Source organism: Podarcis erhardii (genome assembly GCF_964252035.2).
Source record: "Podarcis erhardii genome assembly, chromosome: Z".
Taxonomy (NCBI): domain Eukaryota; kingdom Metazoa; phylum Chordata; class Lepidosauria; order Squamata; family Lacertidae; genus Podarcis; species Podarcis erhardii.
In genome coordinates this window covers 47,865,315-47,884,992 of record NC_138504.1, presented here as the reverse complement: position 1 = coordinate 47,884,992, position 19,678 = coordinate 47,865,315, and the positions used below count along the sequence as shown (strand labels likewise).

The 19,678-nt window shown below is 46.6% G+C and overlaps 1 protein-coding gene across 3 annotated transcripts in view; it reads left to right on the top strand.

Annotated features, from left to right (window-relative positions):
- CERCAM (cerebral endothelial cell adhesion molecule) overlaps positions 1-19,307 on the top strand; it is a 57,268-nt gene extending 37,961 nt beyond the window's left edge. For 2 of the 3 annotated variants that reach the window (XM_081847614.1, XM_081847612.1), the window contains exons 7-13: positions 1,471-1,547; positions 1,864-1,970; positions 3,525-3,657; positions 4,939-5,066; positions 7,036-7,239; positions 11,743-11,999; positions 17,242-19,307. In XM_081847614.1, coding sequence (XP_081703740.1) covers positions 1,471-1,547; positions 1,864-1,970; positions 3,525-3,657; positions 4,939-5,066; positions 7,036-7,239; positions 11,743-11,989 — 896 coding nt within the window. In that variant the 3' untranslated portion in view covers positions 11,990-11,999; positions 17,242-19,307. Of the gene's footprint in view, positions 1-1,470; positions 1,548-1,863; positions 1,971-3,524; positions 3,658-4,938; positions 5,067-7,035; positions 7,240-11,742; positions 12,000-13,179; positions 13,430-17,241 lie in introns of those variants that run through there. The other variant, XM_081847613.1, reaches the window with a different exon arrangement.
- The last annotated feature ends 371 nt before the right edge of the window (positions 19,308-19,678 follow it).

Sequence of the window (19,678 nt, the reverse complement as noted above, 5' to 3'; positions counted from 1 at the left end):
TCATAGCAAACCCATTGCAATTAATGTCCATGACTGAAGGAGTTTCCAGACCCTCACTATTTTCAGGTGGGATTCAGTCACGTGCTGGCAAATTCAGGCTGCATAATCAAATTCCATTGGGAGGGCGTGCGCTGCAAACCTGCTTCCCCAAAAGATCAGGCTTTTTGGTGGTAAGGAAAGTGAAGGATCGCATTTGCTTTGGTGCAACAGCGTCTAACCTCCCTGCAAACAAATGGGGATGAATGCTCAGCAAGCAGGTTGTCTGGAAGCACCATAGGTTGCGCCCATTGATTTTAGTAGGTCTGCTCTGAGTAGAATTTTGTTGGATATGGCCCCCTATCTTTCTCTGGTTTACCTGAGAAAGATAGGTTTGAGCATATTATGCCAATTCTGGTCCAATTCAAAGCGCTGGTATAAAGCCTTAAATGGCTCAGAACCACAATACACCAAAGACCGCTTATCTCCATATGACCCTACCCGGACCCTGAGATCATCATCTGAAACCCTTCATCATGTTCTTCCTCCATGAGCGGTCCAGAGGGGGCAACATGAGAACGGGAGTTTTCTGCAGTGGCCCCCCCCCCCTTTCTGAAATGCTCTCCTCAAGGAAGCTCACTTGGTGCCTTCATTATACACCTTTAGGCACCAGGTAAAAACCTTCCTCTTCTACCAGGCCTTTGGCTGATTGACATCTGATGTCATTTTAAATGTGTTGTGGAAGGGGGGATTACTGGGTTGTCTTTGTTTTTGCTCTTATTATGTATTATGTGTTTTTTATATTGTGATTTTATGTTGTGAACTGCCATGAGATCTGTGGGTATAGGATGGTACACAAATTTAATTAATAATAATATTAATAACTTAACCTTCTCAAGCTCGAGGGAAATTAGAACCAAAGAGCTGGAGAGAGCTTTGTAGGCCATTTTGTCTGTCTCCTGCTTGATGCAAGAAATCCAAACCTGGAACCGTTTCTCCCTCTCCATTTACTACTACTTATAATTAATAATGCTAATAATTAACAACAACAACACAATGGAAGCCCTATTATAAGCAATTCAAAGAGGGAAGGGGAGAAAGTTTTGGGAGCTGGTTTAGAGTTATTGGCAGAATACACCAGCAAAATAACAGCAAGCTGTTTATGGAACTCACTTGCTTAAGAGTACAGTACAGTGGTACCTCGGTTTACAAACTTAATCTGTTCCAGAAGTCTGTTCTTAAACCAAAACTGTTCTTAAACCGAGGTGCGCTTTCCCTAATGAGGCCTCCTGCCGCCGGTGCCCTTCCACCATTTGGATTCCATTCTTAGACTGAGGTAAAGTTCTCAAACCGGGACACTACTTCCGGTTTTGCGGAGTTCGTAAACCGAATCATTCGCAAACAGGACTGTTCTTAAACCGAGGTACCACTCTATAGGTTAAAAACCTGAGCAGCAACGTAGCCTCCTCTCCAAGCTTTACATCTCTCTTGCAGTGGATGGTACCCCAATGTTCCCCTCCAGCCATGTCTACCTCCCACCGAAGCATCCAACCAAAATTGGGTTTGACGAGGTAAGCATCTCTCTCTCTCTCTCTCTCTCTCTCTGTGTGTGTGTGTGTGTGTAAGAGAGAAATTGTCAGCACCTGTGAGGGCTGTGAGTGAGTGACTGAGTCAGAGTATGCCTGAATGCATGTGATGAATTTTGTGCGTTTTGAGTAAGTGGAATCCTATTTTATGGGGGTTTTTTGAGCTTCATTGTTTTACGTATTCCACTTTAAATTCATTAGTTAATTGCATTTGATTTTCTTTGTAAGCTTGCTTTTGTGATGAAAAGTGGTTTATATAAGTACTCGAAAAAAGGAATTGAACCTTCTGTTTTCCTTTTAGGTTTTCCTCATCAACTTGGCAAGGCGCCCAGACCGTCGGCAGCGCATGCTTAGTTCCCTCTTTGAGTTGGAGATAGAGCCCTTGGTGATTAACGCTGTCGATGGAAGGTGACTGGCTGACGCCTCTTTCTGGGGTGCTTTGTTTTGGTTTTTAGCATGAAATGGGGCTGCTGCAACTGATGGACCTCTCTGCCACAAGGCTTAGATAGCTTTTAAAAAATGCAAATGTAATAGGAGAAAGGGGAACACATTGAGGCCAAAATATGATGGTGATGATCATCATTATTATTATTTACAGTCATACCTCATGTTACATTTGCTTCAGGTTACGTTCTTTCAGGTTACGTCCCACAGCAACCTGGAAGTACCAGAAAGGGTTACTTCCGGGTTTCGCCACTCACACATGCACAGAAGCGCTCAATTGCGCTTCGCACATGCGTGCAAGCACCAAGTCACACTGTGCACCTGCGCAGATACGACGCTTCAGGTTGCGCTCTTTTCATGTTGTGAACGGGCCTCTGGAACGGATAGATTTGAAGGAGCAAGTCCATTCAGGAAACAACTATCAAGTCCTTCTAGTCGTGATGGATTTACAGGACTTGCAGAACCAGTGTACTATGGGATATCAGTTGTTAGGTGAAGGGCAGTAGTCAGGGTGGGGGAAGCCATTGCCTGCGTGCCTCACTGGTGGGATTCCTGCAGGCATTTCCTTTGGCACTGTGGAAACAGGATGCTGAACAAGATGGGCCTGTGGTCCAGAAGGACCCTCTCCTCATGTTCCTAAATAGCCCAGCCTTTCCCTCTGCTGTATGTGAAGCTTCTTTCATCACTAGCTTTAGTCATCTTTGTGAAGATAAACCTTTTAGCCCAGGCTTCCCCTGACCCATGAGATCAGACCCTGCTTTTGCTGAATTCCTCTCTTTTTTTTAATAAATACTCCCCCCCCACACACAATTTTTAAATTCATTTTATAACACAACTAAACAACACAAACAGAAAATACAAACAATACGAACAGATTCTTGTCTCATCCTTATTTTTTCTAAACATTGTTAGGTGGGCTTCCCCAAGTCCCCTCATCTGATTTGCATTTTACCTCATCTTTAGCAGTTTACATATATAATAATTTTTAACCATTTTTTAAAAAATCACGCTTACTTTTACCATAAAAATCTTCACATTTTATCACTTACAAATAATACTATTTTAAAATACACTATCTTCTACTTCTAACCCTACAGCCCTTATCCACTTCCAAAGCTATTCTAAGATTTAAATATTAACATATTTTTTCAGATATTTAAATCTTCTTCCACCGTCTCTTCTCTAAATACTTTTTAAATGCACTTTCTCTGTTTTTATTATGCTGTTCTTTGTACATGGCTTTCAGAACTTTTAACTAGAAATGCTCCTGAACAAATGCAATAAATCTACTTGCTGTATACTTGTCTGAACCCCATTGCACCTGAAAGCTGGAGAGAGGAGCACGTGGGCTCCATGCCACCTACAGCTGATGTGAACTGGCACCCCAACAACACCTGGGGACCCAAGGCTGGGTGGGATATCTATACGGGGCTGTGTCGCTCCATGCTGCCTGTCCTGGTTCTTGACCTGCGCTCTTGGGAGTGCTGCTTTGCTAACCTCTGTTATCTCCTCTGCCAGTGCCCTAAACAGCAGTGACATCAAGAAACTGGGTGTGGACCTGCTTCCAGGTTATTTTGACCCCTTTTCAGGCAGGACACTCACCAAAGGAGAGGTGGGCTGCTTCCTGAGCCACCATCATGTGTGGAATGAGGTAAGGGCATGGGCTGGGTTGGACGAAAGGGTCAAGGGCTTGGGTTGGTTCAATGCAGGGAAGGGCAATTGATGTGGTCAAGCAGAGCCTGCCCATCAGCTTCTCTCTCGTTGGCTACTCAAGATCTGGGGCCAAGCCCTGTGCAATGGTTATATAGGTAGAGCCAGTGTGGTGTAGTGGTTAAGAGCGGTGGCCTTGTAATCTGGTGAACTGGGTTTGCTTCCCCGCTCCTCCACATGCAGCTGCTGGGTGACCTTGGGCCAGTCACACTTCTCTGAAGTCTCTCAGCCCCACTCACCTCACAGAGTGTTTGTTGAGGGGGAGGAAGGGAAAAGGAGATTGTTAGCTGCTTTGAGACTCCTTAGGGTAGTGATAAAGCGGGATATCAAATCCAAATTCTTCTTTTAAGTCCAGCTAGGCTCCTACTGTGTCTCTCAGGTCAGCTGGTTTGCTGGGCTGAAGAGTAGGAGAGGCGTTTCTGGCTGTTGCTCGACATTGTACAACATAGCAGAGAGTGGGTGGAGAAGTGTCGGGAGGCTGGAGGAACGCAATCCTTGCAAATCCTGACACTGGTTGACCTGACCCCCACCTCCCAGATTGACGCATGCATCAGGAATTCATTGCCCTCTCACTTTTGCACTTGGAATCATAGAGCTGAAGAGTAGGAAGGGTCCCTGGCAGTCATCTGGTCCAAGCTTTCCCAATGTTCCAAAGTAGTTCTTTTGTTAGATAACTTATTATTTTTTCATTAATAACAATCCCATGTAAGCCACATTAATACACTATCAAATCACAATACAATTAAAAGAGCCAATTATCCAGTTCCAAATTAAACAATTTTGGGTAACTTCCCGTGTTCTGATTATCAGGAGATGATGTTATTCTTTGGTCTCCAATCTCCAATTCTTTGGCTCCAGTCCTCCTAATTAATCCAAGCCTGTGAGCATATGATAAAATTTGCTCTCTGCCCTGCGCTTTCCCCCAAAAGGTCTTTTGGATTTCTCAACAAGGTCTACACCAGGGATGCAGAACCTGTGGCTATCTAGATGTTGTTGGACTCTCATCAGCCCCACAGCTAATGGGAGCTGTAGATCTCAAGACATCTGAAGAGCAACAGCTTCTCCATCTCCGAGCTGTGCTGTTATAGCATACACAGCAAGTTCCCTTGGTAAAGATGCTGGTGTCCCTTTGCTTGCTGCAGTCCTGGGTGAGCTCTGCGATGGAACTTTAAGGTCTCTTTCACCCATACTCTCTAGCGCTGTTGTTTTCTCCCCCCTTTAGATTGTCGAACGGGGTCTGGAGAAGTCTGTGGTGCTGGAAGATGATGTGCGGTTTGAGGCATATTTCAAGAAGCGAATTTTGCGGCTGATGGATGAACTGGAGCAAGTACAGCTGGATTGGGACCTGATGTATGTTGGGTTAGCTGGTGGGGTTGGGCGAGGTCCTCAGCTGCAAAACAGCCCTAGTTGTTTGGCTACACTTTGGAATGCCAAAATAACTATAGCTCAGTGGCAGTGCACCAGCTTTGCATGCAGAAGGTTTCTCCAGGAAGGTCTGGAAAAGTCTCCTGTTGGAAATCCTGGTGAGCTGCTGCCAGTCAGTGTAGGCAATATTGAGCTCAGTTGACGTATGGCCTGACTCACCATAAGGCAACTTCCTGTGTTCCTGTTTGGTTCATCCTTTTATTCAGAACTGTGAGGGCTGGAATATTTAGTTTTAGGTGGAGGACAATGAATCAGTTGTTAAGAGTCTGTGCTTTGCATGCAAAAGTCTCTGGCTCAATCCTAGGCAACTCCAGGTAGGATCCTGACTCTCTCTGAAATACTGCAGAATCACCAGAGGCAATGTTGAGCGAGATGCACCAATGGTCTGAATCATTAGAAAGCTATTTCCTGTATTCACGTTTGTTTATTTCATAAAATTTATGCACTGTTTGAGCATAAAGCATCTCAAAGTGGTTTAAAAGAAGGCAAAAGAAAAAATCTAGAAAAAGACCACAACACTGTTTCGAAACATGCAAGAGTTAAAATACTAAAACTGATTAAAATCACCTCAACTTTCCCAAGCACCTGGATGGGCTTGTCTAAACAGGCAGGTGCCGAAAAGAGCAGAGCGAAGGCTTGATCTCAATAGGCAGGGAATTCCAAAGTGCAGGCGCTGCCACACTAAGTGACTGAGTTCTTACAAATGCTGAACAGGTATTATGTGGCACCTGTAAAGTAGTAGCAGTTCCAATGATTGAAGTGATGGAGTGTGCACATTTGGTGTAAAGTGATCTTGTAGGTTAACTGGTCCCAAGTTTCAAAGGGCTTTATATATTAACAGAAACACTTGAACTTGGTTCAGTAACAAATCACCGGCCAGTGCAGACCTCTGAGCTAGCAAGGCCTCACCCCTGCCAACAAACTGTCACAAGCCAGTCCTCTGCACCTGAAGCCAATCTATATCTTCTGGCTGCAGTGCAAAGTTGAGATAGAGCTGCAGCTGCAGTTGTTTTTACTGTTTTAAATTGTTTTAACTGTTTTTGTTAAACTTGTTGTTGTTGTTTGTTTATATTGAGGGAGGGGAGATGTGTCTGGGAGGAGAGGAGCTGGGGAGACCGGGGTTGTATGGTGTGGGAGGTGGGGCAGGCTGGGTAAGTGGCACATGGATAAGGGCCCCTCCTCCAACCTGGGGATTTGTGGTTGTCTGCATGCAAAGCAAGTGTGCTGCCACTGGGCTGTGGATCCTCCCCACCACCCTCAAATGGAACACTGTGCTTTGACTAGCAGCAGCTCCCTGAGGTCTGTCTGTTAATGTAGGGGTGGGGAACCGTCCCGCCCACCAGCCAGGTTTGGCCTGCCAGGTCTCCTCAGTTCTACTCAGTTACTATCTCTCTCCATCCCCATGGGCCTGTTGGGATGCGTCTGGGGAGACGGGGGCATTTGGCAGGCCCCGAGTGCTATGAGTATTTGCAGGGACCGGGCCCCGAGTGCTGTGAGTATTCGCAGGGACCGGGCCCCGAGTGCTGTGAGGCATATGTAAGCATATTTACATCATTTTATTCAGCAGCAGACAAAGGAAAACATGTCTGCTTCCCTTCGTGTCCAAGCAAACAGCATAGGCAAAAGCAATATACAAACGAAAGTTCCCAGCAAGCTGTGCTGGAATGTAAACAGACATGTGACATGCAACAGTCCACATATCTGTTCCTCTCAAGGTGGAACAGAACATCAATATCCTAACATCAATATCCTAACATCAATATCCTAACAATGCCAACTTCTTGATTGATGGCACTGCTCAGGGCTAATGTTGGCTTTTGGAGGTGGGAGAAGATGATCTGGCTTTGTGGGGCAAAAAGGTTGAACACTAAAAAGGCCAATTTGTCTTCTTCAGTTACCTGGGCCGGAAGCAAGTGAACGCTGAGGATGAGGAGCTGGTGGAGGACGTACGAAATCTTGTGGTGCCTGGATATTCCTACTGGACTTTAGCTTACATCATCTCACGGCGAGGGGCTCAGAAATTGATTGATGCACAGCCGCTCTCCAAAATCCTCCCTGTGGATGAATTCCTGCCCATCATGTATGACAAGCACCCCAAGTAAGGAGCTTGAAATATTGTGGGTTTGTTTGAATTGGCTTGGAGTTCAGATGTAGTAATACAGAACAGCAGCCTTGCCATGATGTTCTCATGGCCTTGCCATGATGTTCTCATGGAAGCGCTGAGGAAGCACAAGTCTGTGGCGGGATTTAATGTGTGAGTGGGACCTGTGACAAAACCTTGCAGTGTGGAACACTTGATGCAGGAGGCTAGCCATGGTGGCTGTGTTGTGCTTCCACATTCAGAGGCAGTAATGCTTGTGGATTCCAGTTGTTTGCAACCACAGGGAGGGAGAGAATTGCTCTTGTGCTCGGGTGTATTTTGCAGGTTTCATGCAGGCATCTGGTTGACCACTGTGAGAACAGGATGCTGGACTAGATGGGCCATGGGCCTGATCCAGCCTCAAAGCACTTACTGTATGTTCGTAATGCTTTTCTTCAGGGCCCCTCTAGACCCCATTTTTATTGTGAATTTGTGGTTGTTTGTTTTCATGGTGCTTTGGGGGCAGTTATGCACTATTCCACTTTCAGTTCTGTTCACACCTGCAAAAGTTTCAGGGCAGACATGCTTGCTTTGTTTCCGTGTCGCACAGCTCCCTGCTGATGATCCTGTTATCGTTCTGTACCACAAATACTCCTTTTGTTGCGCTGCAGTGCAAAAGCTTAGTAATCCAGAGCGCAATAAAGCAGCAACATAGGAGGAAGTATCTCAAAACAGCTAATGACGGGGAAGGATGTGTGGACGGTCCAGTACAAATCCACAGCTATTGTACTCTTGTTGCACCAGTGACGTGGCAGTATATGTCTGGGAAAACCAAACAAGCACCAACCAGTCAGGGGTGGGAGGCTAAATCTCTAATAATAATAATAATAATAATAATAATAATAATAATAATAATAATAATAATTGTACCCTGCCCATCTTATTGGGTTTCCCCAGCCACTCAGGGCGGCTTCCACAAAGACCAAAAATACACTAATATATCATACATTAAAAACTTCCCTGAACAGGGCTGCCTTCAGATATCTTCTAAATGTCAGGTAGTTTTTTTTCTCTTTGACATCTGGTGGGAGGGCGTTCCACAGGGCGGGCGCCACTACCAAGAAGGCCCTCTGCCTGGTTCCCTGTAACTTGGCTTCTCGCAGGGAGGGAACCGCCAGAAGGCCCTCAGAGCTGGACCTCAGTGTCCGGGCTGAACAATGGGGGTGGAGAAGCTCCTTCAGGTATACTGGACCGAGGCCGTTTAGGGCTTTAAAGGTCAGCACCAACACTTTGAATTGTGCTCGGAAATGTCAAGGCTGACATACAGATAAGGCCTCCAGAATACGTTGGGCAGGATCATGCCTTGTAAGCAAAGAAAAGAAGAAAAGTGCCTCTCTCCCCGCCCCGCACCAATCCCTGCCTTCACTGCTCCGGCATCAGTTAAGGGAAAACATCTGTTCCTATGACTTCACTCCCTCCAGCCTGCAGAAGTCTGTGGAAAAGAATAGTCAGCAGCCCCCAGGAGGAGGAGGAGAGGGTGTTGAGGTTTCTTGAACGGCCATTCGCTCAGTTTGCTGAAAGCATAATAGGAGCCAGGGAAATGTGGCTGATTGCCATGCCTTGGGACTGGGATGGAGAATCCTTGGTCCTCCTGATGCTCTAGAGCAGAAGTCGGGGCATAGAAGAGGCAGTTTTCCACCGGGTCTTCATGTCCCTCAGAAAACATCTTCCCTTGATGCTTGGGGTGCCCTCCCAAACAGTGGGGGTTAGCATGGGGGGGGGCTGTTGCTGTTGGGGGAGGGGTATGTGAAAGTTGCCTCCCCTGTTGGTGAGGAAATGGCAGGAATGATGAACTCCCCTTTACCACCAGATCCTAAACCTCTGCTGTCTTGTGGCTCTACTCATTCATGAGAAAGGTTTCAGGAGTAAACCCCGAGGAAAAATCCACACCTGATTCTTTGTGAGACACCTTCAGGGGAAGAAAAGGCTAAGCTAAGGAATAAACCCTACACAGATTCAGAGTGGAGTCCCTAAGGCAGTTGAATGGTGCCTTGTACTCCTCCTGCAGCCAAGCTGGTGCCAAACGTCTTGCTCCGCTTTCCTTTGGACCACATCTGCGATGCCGGGGGGGGGGGTCTTGTCTCCTGGCAGCCCAGGACCTCCATGCACACTGCCCAGGCTTTCGCTGCAGAGTCACTCTGGTGCTGCAAACTCAGCAGTTTGCCTTCACCTCTAGAGGTGCACTCCACTGTCTCTCAAGACAGATGGATGCCGGCAACAACAGCAAGGGGAACTTGTCCCCCCCCCCCCAATATCATTTTTATTAATTTTACAATACAGTCATACCTCATGTTACATTTGCTTCAGGTTGAGCGTTTTCAGGTTGTGTCCTGCGTCGACCTGGAAGTACCGGAAAGGGTTACTTCCGGGTTTCGCCGCTTGCGCATGCACAGATGCTCAAAATGAAGTCACACGCATGCACAGAAGTGGTGAATCATGACCCGCAGATGTGCAGACATGGGTTGTGTTCTGCTCATGTTGCGAATGGGCCTCCAGAATGGATCCCGTTCGCAGCTAGAGGTACCACTGAAATGCTTTCCATTACAATCTCTTCTCTTATATTATACATTTTGGCTTTTTAGGACCATGACTTCCTTCAAACCTTCCTTGTGATTTTCTATCTTTCATTTCAAATTTCTGCATTTTCACTACTTAACCATTGCTTTCAAATCAAAAACATCAAAGCATCATATTTTCTTATTCCTCTCTGCAGTGATTTTTATACCTTTCCTTGCAATCCTTGCAATCCTACCAGTGTGTTTGATTGACTACAATTGTCTTTCAAATAATTTACAAATTTAGTCCAGTCCTTGATGAACTCTGGTCCCGCTGTTCTTGGATTCTTCACGTCATTTTGGCCAGTTCCACATACTCCATTAACTTCAGTTGCCATTCTTCCTTTTTCGGTAATTCCTCTTGTTTCCACTTGTGTGCTAATAAAATTCTTGCTGCAGTTGTTGCATATAGGAAAAGCTTGGTCTCTTGTTTGTTAATGTCTGTACCACAACAAGGGGAACTTGTGGCCCTCTAGATGTTGTTGGACTCCAACTCCCATCAGCCCTAGCTGATGCTGGGAGCTCAACAACATCTGGAGGGCCTGAGGCCTCCCTATCCCTGTTTTGACGGATGGGCTATTTTCCTGGCCTACCCAACTGTGTCAGTAGGCCATGGTTCTCTTTGACAGGCACAGACTAAGGCCCACGCTGTGGTAAGGGGCCCCACTGTTGACCTTCAGAGCCCTCCTCTCCTTCTGCCCTGTTCAGCCTTGCAGTTGCTACATGTTTGCCTTCCCTCTCAGCTGAGCAAGGAAGAGCATTGGCCTCCACTTGCCTTGCCCGCTTCCTCTGTGCGCTGGTGCGGATTGGGCCCAGTGGGAGAGAGCAAGCAAATGGGCAACAGGGGCAGGTCTTGTTCAGCCCTCCTGCCCCTCCCTCCCCCAAATCTGGAGTCCATTACTGGGTCACCATAGTAAGCAATGCTGGCACGTGGGATGGAGCAGCCACACTGTGCCCCAAAGAGAAAGTGGGGTCGATAGGAGAAGCTTTTGTGTCTTGCTTGCTGCATGGCTTCCCACGGGCTACACTGGCCTCTGCTCAAGACACTTTGGGAATGTGATTTACAGGCAGCCGGCTGAGGCTGAGCCAGGATTCCTGGCTGTGTTTTCAGACTTTCCATCTGTGCCAGACTCTCACTCCAAACCAGAATTTCACCTGGCCTTTTTTGGCTCTGTATTTGCGTAATGCAAAATCTCTCTCTCTCTCTCTCTCTCTCTCTCTTTCTTTCTTTCTCTCTCTCTCTCTCTCTCTCTCTCACTCACACACACACACACACATAAACAAACAAACAAATAAAATATTGCTGGGTAGTCAATAACACTTCCTTTGCTAATGGGGATGTGAGTGTGGTCTGCATTTTGGCTCCCTTTGATTTCACTTCTCTCCCCACCCACCCCAGTTTAGGACTGAGTTTCATGCACCTGATGGACTCTTAGTCAATAAATGTTTATGCTAGGTTAGCCAACACTGGGTAGCCACAAGGTAGTGGTAGGGGTTAATGACTTTTTTTAAAAAAGTTTTTATTCAATTTCCAAATTATTAACAAATACAGAAGAGAGAAAACAAATTTCTGGAAACTAATTGAAAATACATTTATTTTTAGTGTTAGGAAGTAATGGTGTACTTATACCAGGTAAGTTGTAATACATTTTACAGTTGTTGCTGGACTCCAACTCCCCACAGCTAACATAGCCAGTTGTCAAAGACGATGAAAGTTGGAGTCCACCAACGCCCGATGAGGGCACCACGTTGGCTACCTTTAACACATTTGCAAGGTTTTAAGATGCCACAAGAGTGCCAAGTGGCTGAATTGGCTTCGAGTTCAGATGTCATAATGCAGAGCAGCCTTTGAGAATCACTGGTCAGAAGAATAGGCTGATGCTTCCTTCTCCTCCCTCTCTCTCAGTGAGGATTACAAAAAGCATTTCAGCAACCGGGACCTGCGAGCTTTCTCTGTGCGCCCCCACCTCGCCTACCCAACCCACTACACCGGCGATGCCGAGTGGATGAGCGACACGGAAACCTCCACCATCTGGGACGATGACTCACGCAAGACGGGCTGGAGCGGCTCGCAAAAGACTCTGAAAGACACCCATGGCAGCGTAGGCACTTCAGGCCACTCCTTCCGCCCGGCCTCTCGGGATGAGCTATAACATCTGGCTGGTAAGTAAGGCCTGGGAAACAGCTGTGCAGCAGATGTGGAACCGCTTGGGCAGAGCCGTATGCTGTAGGGCAGTTGGCTGCAGGAAGCCTTTCCCAGAAGTGATTGCTCCTCGCCCCCCCCCGCGCCCCCGCCCTGCAACTCCTCTACAGCATGATGGCATTTTATGCACAATTAACTTGCAAACTTGCACGGTTGAAAACAGACTGGTTGAAACTGTGCAAATTAAATGCACACCAGGTGGAGAGCTTGAAAGCTCTTTTCGAGCATGGAAGGAGCTGTTAAGCTCTCTGCCTTGCTTACCAGGCAGTGCCTGGTAAATGTTTTTATATTACTGTACACTGCCCTGATACCTTATGAGTGGGTAGTATATAAATACTTTTACTGCATAACTAAAATAAATAAATGAGCACCTTGCAAGGAGGCTCACCTTCATTACTGGGTAGGTGGTCTCCTGCAGGCCTGTATGCAGAGATGTGTTCATGTAACTTGCCGTTTGTTTGGATTCTTTGTGTGTGTGTCCTCAACGTGTCATGGAGCTAACTGGAAAGGTTACATCTCTTAAAAAATAAATAAATCAAGAACTGTCTTTCTGGAGCCACCAATTTTGCTGAGACATTGGGCGCCAGTTTGCTGAAGTCCAAAGTATTCATTATTGCCAAGACTCTTCAGTTCTGCCATCGTTGCTGTTTAGATTAAGGCAGCAAAGTATAATTATCCTGGTGAGGGTTGTCAGTTGTCTGAAACTGGTTGCTACTCATTGAACAGCTGCTTGAAATGCACTGATGTGTAAGTCTTTGTATTGAGCTCTACATCTTCAGTTGCTCATTTCTGCAGATCTTTCTTAAAAAGCAGCAAGCCAGGCCTCTTGTTTGTTTTTCTGGCCACGTCTGTGTCCTGTGAGGCTCTTTCTCCCTCCATATTTATGGGGGGGGGGGGAAGCAAAGTGGGTAGTTACCTGGGATGGCACATTTGAGGAGGCAGTGCCTCCCCCAAAAGTTTGGCAAAGGCCTCACCCTAACCCAAATGATCAAGGGGATGGAGCAACTCAACTATGAAGAGAGCCTGCAGCAGTCAGGATTTTTTAGTTTATAGAAAAGACAAGTAAGAGGAGACAAGGATAGAAGTTTATAGAATTATGCACGGCCTAGCAACAGAAATGTTTTTCTCACTCTCTCAAAGCATTGTAACTCATGGACACCCAATGAATCTGAATGTTGGAAGATTCAGGGAAGATAGAAGAAAGCACTTCTTCATGCAGAACACACGTCAAGCTGTGGAACTCCCACAGGAAGCAGCAGTGGTCAGCAACCTGGACTGCTTTGGATTAGACCATTTCCCAGAGCAGAAGGCTATTGATGGTTACTAGACAGGATGGCCATGCTCTGCCAACACAGTTGGAGGCAGCAATGTTTCTGAATACCAGTTACTGGAAACCACAGGGTTTTTTTTTGTTGTTGTTGTTCCTGCTGCACTCATGTCCAGCTTGCAGGCTCCCCAACAGAGGCATCTGGTTGGCCGCTGTAGAAACAGGATGCTGGACTAGATGGGCCATTGCCCTGATCCAGCAGGACTCCTCTTATGTTTAGGCTCTGGAGCTGCTGCACTGGGCTGGTGGGTGGGGAGAGCTAAGTTGCCACACCAGCCAAGGGCAGGGTCCCCTATTCTGAAAGGGAAGATCGGACAACTCCAGAACAGCGTCCCCCAAGTTGGAGGCAAGGAGCCCCCTGGCAAAGCTGGTGGGAGCTGGGGCGCATTCAGAACACCCCTGCTTTGTTCTGCATCCAGGAAGCAACCTCCTCCTTTCCACTTGCCCACCTCCACTGCTTTTCTCACCACCTGTCTACTTGCCCCTAGCTGCAAAAGCAGGCTTTTCACTCAATACTCCCTCTGTGTGGGGCCTCATCTTGCTAAGGAGGATGTCTCCACCCCCTTTGCACGTCTCCCACACACTGCATACGCTTGGTCATGATCCTCCTGCAGAGTCCTGTCTGCATCTACTCAGAAGTGAACTCCTCCCGTAGCTCAGAGGGGCTTACTTCTTCCAGGTACGTGGGCCTATGACTGCAGCTTCCTCTAATCATGTACAGTGGTACCTCGCAAGACGAAAAGAATCCGTTCCACGAGTCTCTTCGTCTTGCGAAGCAAGCCCATTAGCGGCTTAGCGCTATTAGTGGCTTAGCGGATCAGCTGATAAGCGGCTTAGTGGATCAGCTGATAAGCGGCTTAGCGGATCAGCTGATTAGCGGCTTAGCGGATCAGCTGATAAGCGGCTTAGCGCTTAGAAAAAGGGGGGGAAGGGAAAAAAAACCCCGCAGGAACTCGCAAGACATTTTCGTCTTGTGAAGCAAGCCCATAGGAAATTCGTTTTGCGAAGCGTCTCCAAAACGGAAAACCCTTTCGTCTAGTGGGTTTTCCGTCTTGTGAGGCATTCGTCTTGCGGGGCACCACTGTATACAGTTTATACATGTATACAGGGGGTGGAAGTCGCTTCTGCTGTGGGTAGCAGAGCACACACCATAAATACTGCGTATGAATCAAAGAAGCAGAATAATACAGTGGTACCTTGGGTTACATACCCTTCAGGTTACATACGCTTCAGGCTACAGACTCCGCTAACCCAGAAATAGTGCTTCAGGTTAAGAACATTGCTTCAGGATAAGAACAGAAATTGTGCTCCGGCGGCGCAGCGGCAGCAGCGGGAGGCCCCATTAGCTAAAGTGGTGCTTCAGGTTAAGAGCAGTTTCAGGTTAAGAACGGACCTCCGGAACAAATTAAGTACTTAACCCGAGGTACCACTGTACAGAAAGCTGAAATATGTGTGAATTTTGCATTGTTTTCCCTGTCTGCCCCTAATTTGGGTGATTTGGAATCGGGTTGGGTTTCTTTTTTATTTTATATTCTTCATTGAAAAATTAAAAAGTACAAAATTACAAGTGCACAGAGTAAGATAAGACACAAAGAAGAAGAAACAAGAAATAGTACCTATGTAGAAAACAGAACAGAAAAGGATATACATAATGTTTGATGTATTATAGTATTTTAATATTTTTTGGGAAGCCACCCAGAGTGGCTGGGGAAGCCCAGCCAGATGGGCGGGGTATAAATAATAAATTATTGTTATTATTGTTATTATTGTTGTTGTTGTTGTTGTTGTTGTTGTTGTTGTTGTTGTTGTTTTGTGTACGTTACAAAAAGGGGGGCACTTGTTATTGTAGTTAAGAGGCTTTAATCTAATATGTTTGGGTTTCTTTCTACATTTATACCCCACCTTTCCCTCAAGGAGTTCAAGGTGGTGTACAAGGTTCTTTCCTTTCTTTGTTTTATCCTCACAACACCCCTGTGAGGTAGGACCTTGAACTGTGAAGAACTGTGAAGAAGGTTAGCCAGTGAATTTCATGGCCAAGTGCAAGGGGAGGATTTGAACCCAGGTCTCCCAGATCCTAGTCCGACATCCTAACCACTGCATAACACATCATGGATAAACAACCTTGTAAATGAAAACATCTGGCAGGAAAGAGGGATGCATTCTCCACAAGCCCCACCCTCTGTCCCACTTCTATGGATTTCTCTCTGATTTGAGCCTTGCTTGTGTGGGAGGTTTTAGCACTAGCAGGAGCCTGACATCTGGGCAAAACCTGCGACCCTCTAAAGCAGTGTTTCCCAACCTTGGGTCTCCAGCTGTTTTTGGACTACAGTTCCCATCATCCCTTACCACTGGTCTTGCTAGCTAGGGATGATGGGAGTTGTAGTCCAAAACCAGCTGGAGACCCAAGGTTGGGAAACGCTGCTCTAAAGAACCTGGAAACCAGAAAAAAATCAGCGGCTGGAACATGGCTCTGAATCCTCCTGCCCTTATCCTGATTTCAGGCAGTTGGCCTCGGCCCCCAAAAGCCGCGTGGGCTTCCTTTGCTACTCTGGCTGACTCTTTCTCTCCTCTGGACTGCCTGTGTGTCTTGCAGAGCCTAAACAAGCAGGAGCTTCAAAAGACTCTGTCTAAGGACGTGTGCTGAGGCTCAGTGCTGCTTTTGTGAGTTCCCTGAAGCTGTTAGGACAGGAAATCCCGAGAAACGGCTCAGATTCCGAGGTAAACAAACAACGGCCCTGTGCTCCCTGCAGCTGGAGGTCAGGAAAGTCTGGCTTGCTTTGCTGTTAGCCAGCTGGTTCTCAGCTGTTGCCTCCCGCACCCCCACTTTTTGAAAAAGATCCTACATACTGGTGATGCACAGGGAAAGGAAATGAAGCAGCAAAACACTGCACTCGGAGCCCGCTTGCTGTTCCCTGTGTCTAGAATGCAACCACAGAATAATGAAATCCATGCAACGCAGGTCGCTAAAAGCTGGATCGGTTTCCTGCAACGAAGATATTTCTGGGTCCCAGTTTGCATGTGCTGGTTAATGATTTGTCGCAGGAATGAGGAGCCTCAGACCCAGGAGCCAAATCTGACCCTCCTGGCCTCTCTGTGTGTGACTGTTCACTGGCTGCACCCATTACCAGCCTTGGCTTTGGGACCTTCATGAGTGCTTTTGCCTGGCTGGAATGTGTCTTTGAACTCTGATCATGCCTCTTGGTTGCCTGGAGGGAGGATAGAGGGCAGTCTGCACATGTGTGCAGAAACTAGCCTATTGCACAAAGGCAAAAAGCACATTTGTTGTCCCCCCCCCTTTTTTTTCTGGCCCTGCCCACCACTGGCGTGCTATGAAATTGTCTATTCCCCTCACAGACCTACAATCCCCAGTGTTTCCTGTGAAGAGGGATTGATTGTTTAAGCCACCCTGGGAAGGGAACAGGGTATCCCTTATAAACTTTCAGCACGCTTAACAAACTGCATCTCAAAGGAAGCTGTGTTTGTTTAAGTGGTTTCATAGCACTTTAAATGTACAGTATGAATGTGGCCTTAATCGTACTCCTCTTACTATGATTGCTGCCATTGGGCAGGTTTATATGTTGACAGTGTGTGCCTTGAAATTCCATGCAAATCGCAGAGTTTTGTAATTTGTCAATAATGAGAATCCTGGCTTCCTTTTAAACAGCAACGAAGGACAAGTTCCTAGCCCCTGTGCCCCGAAAGCAATCCCTGCAAAAACAGCAGCTGGTGGAATAAGCACCTTGCTTATCATTGCACACAAGGCCTATGTCTCCAACTATAGCAGCAGGTCTATGCCAGAGTGTTTTCTTCCTGCTCTCTATCAGTAGGTTTTACTCAGTCCTAATAACACCCATCTCTTCCTTTTCCCCTCCCAGGTGTACCTGCTGCAGCCCATGAGCGAGAAGACGATGACACATCAAGGATTGGTTCCCCCACTCACCACCTTGTATTAGGACACTGTGTTTGCTTGAGCTGTGTTGAACAGGGAAACGAATGCACTGTGTGCAAAAATTGCATCAAAGACCAGTTTGTGCTCTGCCAATGCCTCTGGAATTTCCCTTTTTGGATGACAGTGGAGTTTTGGGGTGCTGCAATATTTGTGCTCTCCTAGCAACAAAAGCTTCCTTCACTTATACGATGGTTTGGAGCTGATATTGGCACAAGCCGGGTGCCTTTGGGTGTTTTCCTTTCTCCACAACACAAGCACACGGCAGTTGCAAGAGACCTAATTTCTGCAGCCTGCTGAGATGTAGATTGGTTTGTGCAGATGTTTGCTGTCAGAACAGGCCGTTCCAACTTTTTTATATATAAAAAAGACTGTCCAATTTGGGTAAATAATCTGCACAGCCATTGGAGTTTTCTGCACTGCCTGGCATTGCCATGGGCATGGCTGGTATAGAGAGACAGTTACTTCATTGAACACCAAAGGAGGGGAGAACCTCTGGCCCTCAAGATCTTTCTATCAGGCCTTTGACATCTTCCTGAAGCCACACACCCCTTGAGTCCCTTCCCTGGGTGAAATGTGTTGTTCAGCAGGGATATAGTGGCTCTTGCTTACCAGGGTGGAGCAACAGGTGTGGATGTGTATATGGGAAAACCTCTCAACATTTGCATGGTTGGAATCTGGCTTATGGTACAAATGGCAGAAGTTATACCTGATGCTTCACTCACTCTTGCCTCTGCCCCCCCCCCAGAAGGCTGCTAGTAAGTGAATGTTTCCCCTAAGCCAGCTAGGAGACCTCAGGACTGCCACTTTGACTTAAAACAACAACAATTTTCACAGTATAACAAAATAGAAAACACCCATACAGACAAGAAGAAAGAACACTTTTCTCAGAAGAGTAAGATACAAAGGCTAACCAAATGTACCTCACTATACATAGCTGGCTATGTCTTGCTGGAGGATTCATAACTGAGAACATTTAAGATAACTAGGGTTTCTTTAGTTGTACATTCTTGGATTGCATGGGGTTAGACTAGATGGCCCTTGGGGGACTTTCCAGCTTTATGGTTCTGTGGTTCCATATTTCTTTGAAGTTGTTTTCCATTTGTGGTCCATTTAGTGCTCTTAATTGTTGGGTTTGCTTTTCCATAAGAGCTGCTGTGCAAACCTCCTGCTTCCATACAGCCGACTGTAAATTATCTGAAGTTCTCCAGTTTTGAGTAATCTGTTGTTCAGCTGCCACCAGCAGGGATGGGATTAGTTAGGACCTCCACGTTGGCTGAAAGACTGTGAGCTCTTGTTGACTCTGGAGTTCTTCAGTTCCAGTTCTCTCTCCACTGTCAGCTTCCTCTGACACACCATTTCCTCAACTCTTTGTTGCATTTCTTAAAAAAGCAAAACTAGTAAATCAAACTGAAGATTAAATTTGATCTCTTACTTAAATGCACAGAGCCATAACTTCACTGTATTCTTGTTCCCCTCTCCCAAGCTATGGGGTGATATCCATTGGCCATAACCAGGGTAGACCCATTGACTTCAGGAATTTCATTTATTTCATTGGGTGTCCTCTCAGTATGACTTGGCTGGATATCACCCATCATTGCCAACTTTTTCTGCCAATGTTCTTCTGCCCTTTAAAGCCCCTGTACAACAAACAGGGACGTGGGTGGCGCTGTGGGTTAAACCACAGAGCCTAGGATTTGCCGATCAGAAGGTTGGCAGTTTGAATCCCCGCGATGGGGTGAGCTCCTGTCGCTCGGTCACTGCTCCTGCCAACCTAGCAGTTCAAAAGCATGTCAAAGTGCAAGTAGATAAATAGGTACCACTCCGGCAGGAAGGTAAACGGCGTTTCCGTGCGCTGCTCTGGTTCACCAGAAGTGGCTTATTAATGCTGGCCACATGACCCGGAAGCTGGCTCCCTCGGACAATAAAGTGAGATGAGCGCCGCAACGCCAAAGTCGGCCACGACTGGATCTAATGGTCAGAGGTCCCTTTACCTTTACAACAAACAGAAGTCCAGCCTATGATGTTTTCTCCACCAACATGTCTCCATGCTGGGCAGGGCAGGGGACTTCACCAGCTGAATATAAGTTTGTACAGGTGTTAACAGCACAAGGCCCTGTGCAGGAGGGAAATCTGGCAACCTTGAATGTTTAGGGTACATGCTAACCTGGAGCATTTGCACTTCAGCCGTTGTGGGTTCTGATGGTCAGGAATCTAGCATGTAAAACTGATGTTGTGATGAGAAAATTGTAGCTGTGCTATGGGGGGGGGCGGAATTACAATAAATGCATAAAGAAATTTGTATTCTTATTTTGTCTTGGTTATTTTAGTTATTTTTAAATATTGATGAAATTCCACATGAGTTG